The following is a 3,062-nucleotide window of genomic DNA, read 5'->3' as shown; positions in this document are numbered from 1 at the left end:
AGGAGACAAGGCGAGCAGTAGGTCATCGCCTTCGTCCCTGTAATCTAGGTCTAAGGAGAGGGGGTGGGGGTGGGGGGTACACAGAGGACATGATGAAGAAGGGGTTGGCAGCAGCTACACAGGATCAAAGAGGGGGACATGCCACAGTAGCTCGAACGGGCTCAAGTGGACCTACAACCGAGCTTTTCTAGGTGCCGGACAGCCTTTGAATGACAATCACGGAGGAGCAGATCCACCGTCGATTCACGATGAAGGCCGGATGATTAGACAGCCAAAAAAGGTGCTTGTCTGCGCTACCACTTAACTGCTTTCCTCTTGGCTTATAAATTCGCCTAGGGACTGAAAAGTCAGGATTTTTGTGAGCTCAAAGGGTTCTCGTGGTGTGTGAAATGTCACCTGAGCACTCAGATTGATGATGGTTGGGGAGCGAGCATTTTTTCTTGAGGGGAGTTGCCAGTTGCCAAGTTGGCGAGGAAGCTGCTGCAACGACCTGCCTGTTAACCACTTGGGCCTCAGAAAGAGAGTGGGCCGTTAGGCGAGTGTGGGCTGGTGAGCGTGCGTCTTCTCCTTTACTTCTCTCTCCGTTTGTCTCAAAAAAAAAAAAACTTCTCTCTCCGTATAGGAGGAAATGCCGGGGATTCAGCCAGTCCTTCTTGAACTCTCCAGATCCCAGCCTTCATTGCTATCCTGCCTACCCCGAAATCCCCAGTTCCGCCGAGGTTCCCACGCCCAATCTGGTGCGTAGCAGCGTCCGCGGGCGATGGGCGGCAAGAGGAAGAGCACCGGGGACGTGAAGACGCCGCCGACAGTGGGCCGGCGGCCGGGCCGCCCGAGGAAGAACACGCCGCCGGAGGCGATCCGGCGCCCGGGCCGCCCGAGGAAGAGCGAGCCGGGCGTCGAGGTGCCGCTGGCGCGCAGCCCGGCCTCGGCGCAGACGCTGGCGTCGCCCAGATCCGAGCGCGAGGAGGAGGCGAACGGCGGGCTGCTGGAGCTCGCGCGCGGCGCGGCGGCCATAGCGGCGGCCGAGGAGGAGGAGGAGCAGGTCAGGATGCGCTGCGACCTCTGCCATGGCCCCCTCAGGCCCCCCATCTACCAGGTAATCGAACGAGACGCCCTAAACGCTCCCCTTTCAATCCGCTTGCTTTGGTCGCGGCCAAGATTTGATTGATTGATGAGTTTGTGCCGCGTCGGCCGCAGTGCACCCGCGTGCAGCACGTCGCGTGCCGCGACTGCGGCGCCGGCGACTGCCGCCCGTGCGGCGGGGACCCGGCCGCCGTCTTCGTCCACAACGCCCAGCTGGACGCCCTCTTCGGCTACATCAGGGTGCCGTGCCCGTTCCGCAAGTTCGGGTGCGCCAGCTCCGTCGCCTACCGCGACCTGGCGGCGCACGAGACTGCGTGCGCGTGGGCGCCCTGCGCTTGCGCGGAGTGCGGGTACAAGGGGCCCCCGTCGGGCCTCCTGCGTCATCTCACGGAGTTGTCCGGCCGGCACGCCTGGACAGCCCACAGGATCACCTACGGGATGGACCACCAGTTTGCCGTCCCCGTGCCGGAGTCGTCGGATCAGCAGTGTGAGGACCGCGGCCTCCTGGTCGCGGAGGACGGCGCCGTGTTCCTCGTGGCTGTGGGGGGCGCCGGAGGCGTCCGCCGCGTCACCGTGGTGTGCGTTAGGGGTAACGTTGGCACCGGGCCTGTGTACAGTTCCTCCGTCGAGGTGGCTGGCCCAGACGAGGCGCGCCGGCTGAAGCTCGAGAAGAAGGTGGCGGCGAGCTGCTCGGCCCCGGTTGAGTTCGATGTGTTGGCGCAGCCGGAGTGCGACACCGTCCCCGTGTATCCCGAGATGCTGCACGGGGAGGAGCTCCATCTGTGCATCCGTATCGGCAAGACGAAGATCATCTGTTCGGGAACCTAAGAGAAGCATCAGCAATGTAGTCCTGGAGACATATGTCTTCTCTAGTCTCGTTGAAGTATTAGATTGCCTTAGCAATGTAGTCCTGGAGACATATGTGTCTTCTCTAGTCTCGTTGAAGTATTGGATTACCTTTGTTTACCTTGCTTAGGTATGGTGGTAAGTTGCTTCCAGTCTGTCAAGTATTCAGGGTTCAGTTGAGAACTGGGGTTTGGTGTTCAAGGTGACTTGGTTCGGTTGAATCTATCCGTGAAATTTGGTGTTTGATTGGAGTTGCAGTCGATAAATTCCTCTTATCATTCCAAAATCGAGTATTTGGAATGATACTTGTTTGCAATGTTGGTTCTGTTGAATTATCTGTCCCTGAAATTTGGTGTTTGATTGGAGTTGCAGCCGATAATTTCCTCTTATCATTCCAAAATGGAGTATTCATTTTGGATGATTTGGAATGATGCTTGTTTGCAATGTTTATGCTTTCTTGGGTTAGTCCTCTTCTTTGTGCTTGGAGGTTGAGGACTCGCTGCTTCTGTCTATGGGTTGTGTACTAAGTTGAGTGATGCAGATTGGAGGTCAGTGTTTCCTTTCATCTAATTTTGTTGACACGAAACAGTAGAGCATAGCTCCACTGCATTTTTTGTAAGTTGTTGAAGGTCCACAACAATATACAAGATGGCTTAAGGCAAGCCAAAGAATCTAGCTAATAATAAAAGGAAAAATGTATACACAAAAGGAGAGTTACAACTTGTTGCTGAGCAATAACTTAATCCAACCAAAGTGAGCTCAAGAAGATATATGTGCTTCCACTGTTGTTTCTAGACATCCGGATTGCTCAAGCAGCAAGGATAATGATCTCCACATAGAAAGGAACATTGAGTTTGCAATTCAAATCTTCAAAGGCTGTTGAGAAAGGGTATTTTATGTAAACTTGATGCAATAGATAAGCACTCTGAGCAATTTGGGCTCAGTGTTACTGATAGACAGAAGCAAGAATTGAAATGGCTTCGGAGCTCTAAAGAGAAATAGATTAAGGAGGGTGATTCTAATACTATATATTATCATGCTAAAGCCGCTGGCAGAAGGAGAGAAAATAGGATTGTTCGAGGAAGCTAATGCATTACATTACCAAATTTTATAACAATTTTACTAAAGCGCAT

At 54.0% G+C, this 3,062-nt stretch overlaps 1 protein-coding gene across 1 annotated transcript; it reads left to right on the top strand.

The window, feature by feature from the left end:
• Positions 1-609: 609 nt before the first annotated feature.
• LOC109780173 (E3 ubiquitin-protein ligase SINA-like 4) lies at positions 610-2,175 on the top strand. Its single transcript, XM_020338752.4, has 2 exons — positions 610-1,096; positions 1,198-2,175. The coding sequence occupies exons 1-2, from the start codon at positions 761-763 to the stop codon at positions 1,909-1,911; spliced, it is 1,050 nt and encodes a 349-aa protein (XP_020194341.1). The 5' UTR covers positions 610-760; the 3' UTR covers positions 1,912-2,175.
• Positions 2,176-3,062: the final 887 nt, after the last annotated feature.

The sequence above is a fragment of the Aegilops tauschii genome, chromosome 6 (genome assembly GCF_002575655.3).
Source record: "Aegilops tauschii subsp. strangulata cultivar AL8/78 chromosome 6, Aet v6.0, whole genome shotgun sequence".
NCBI lineage: Eukaryota > Viridiplantae > Streptophyta > Magnoliopsida > Poales > Poaceae > Aegilops > Aegilops tauschii.
This window is presented reverse-complemented; position numbering and strand designations above follow the sequence as displayed.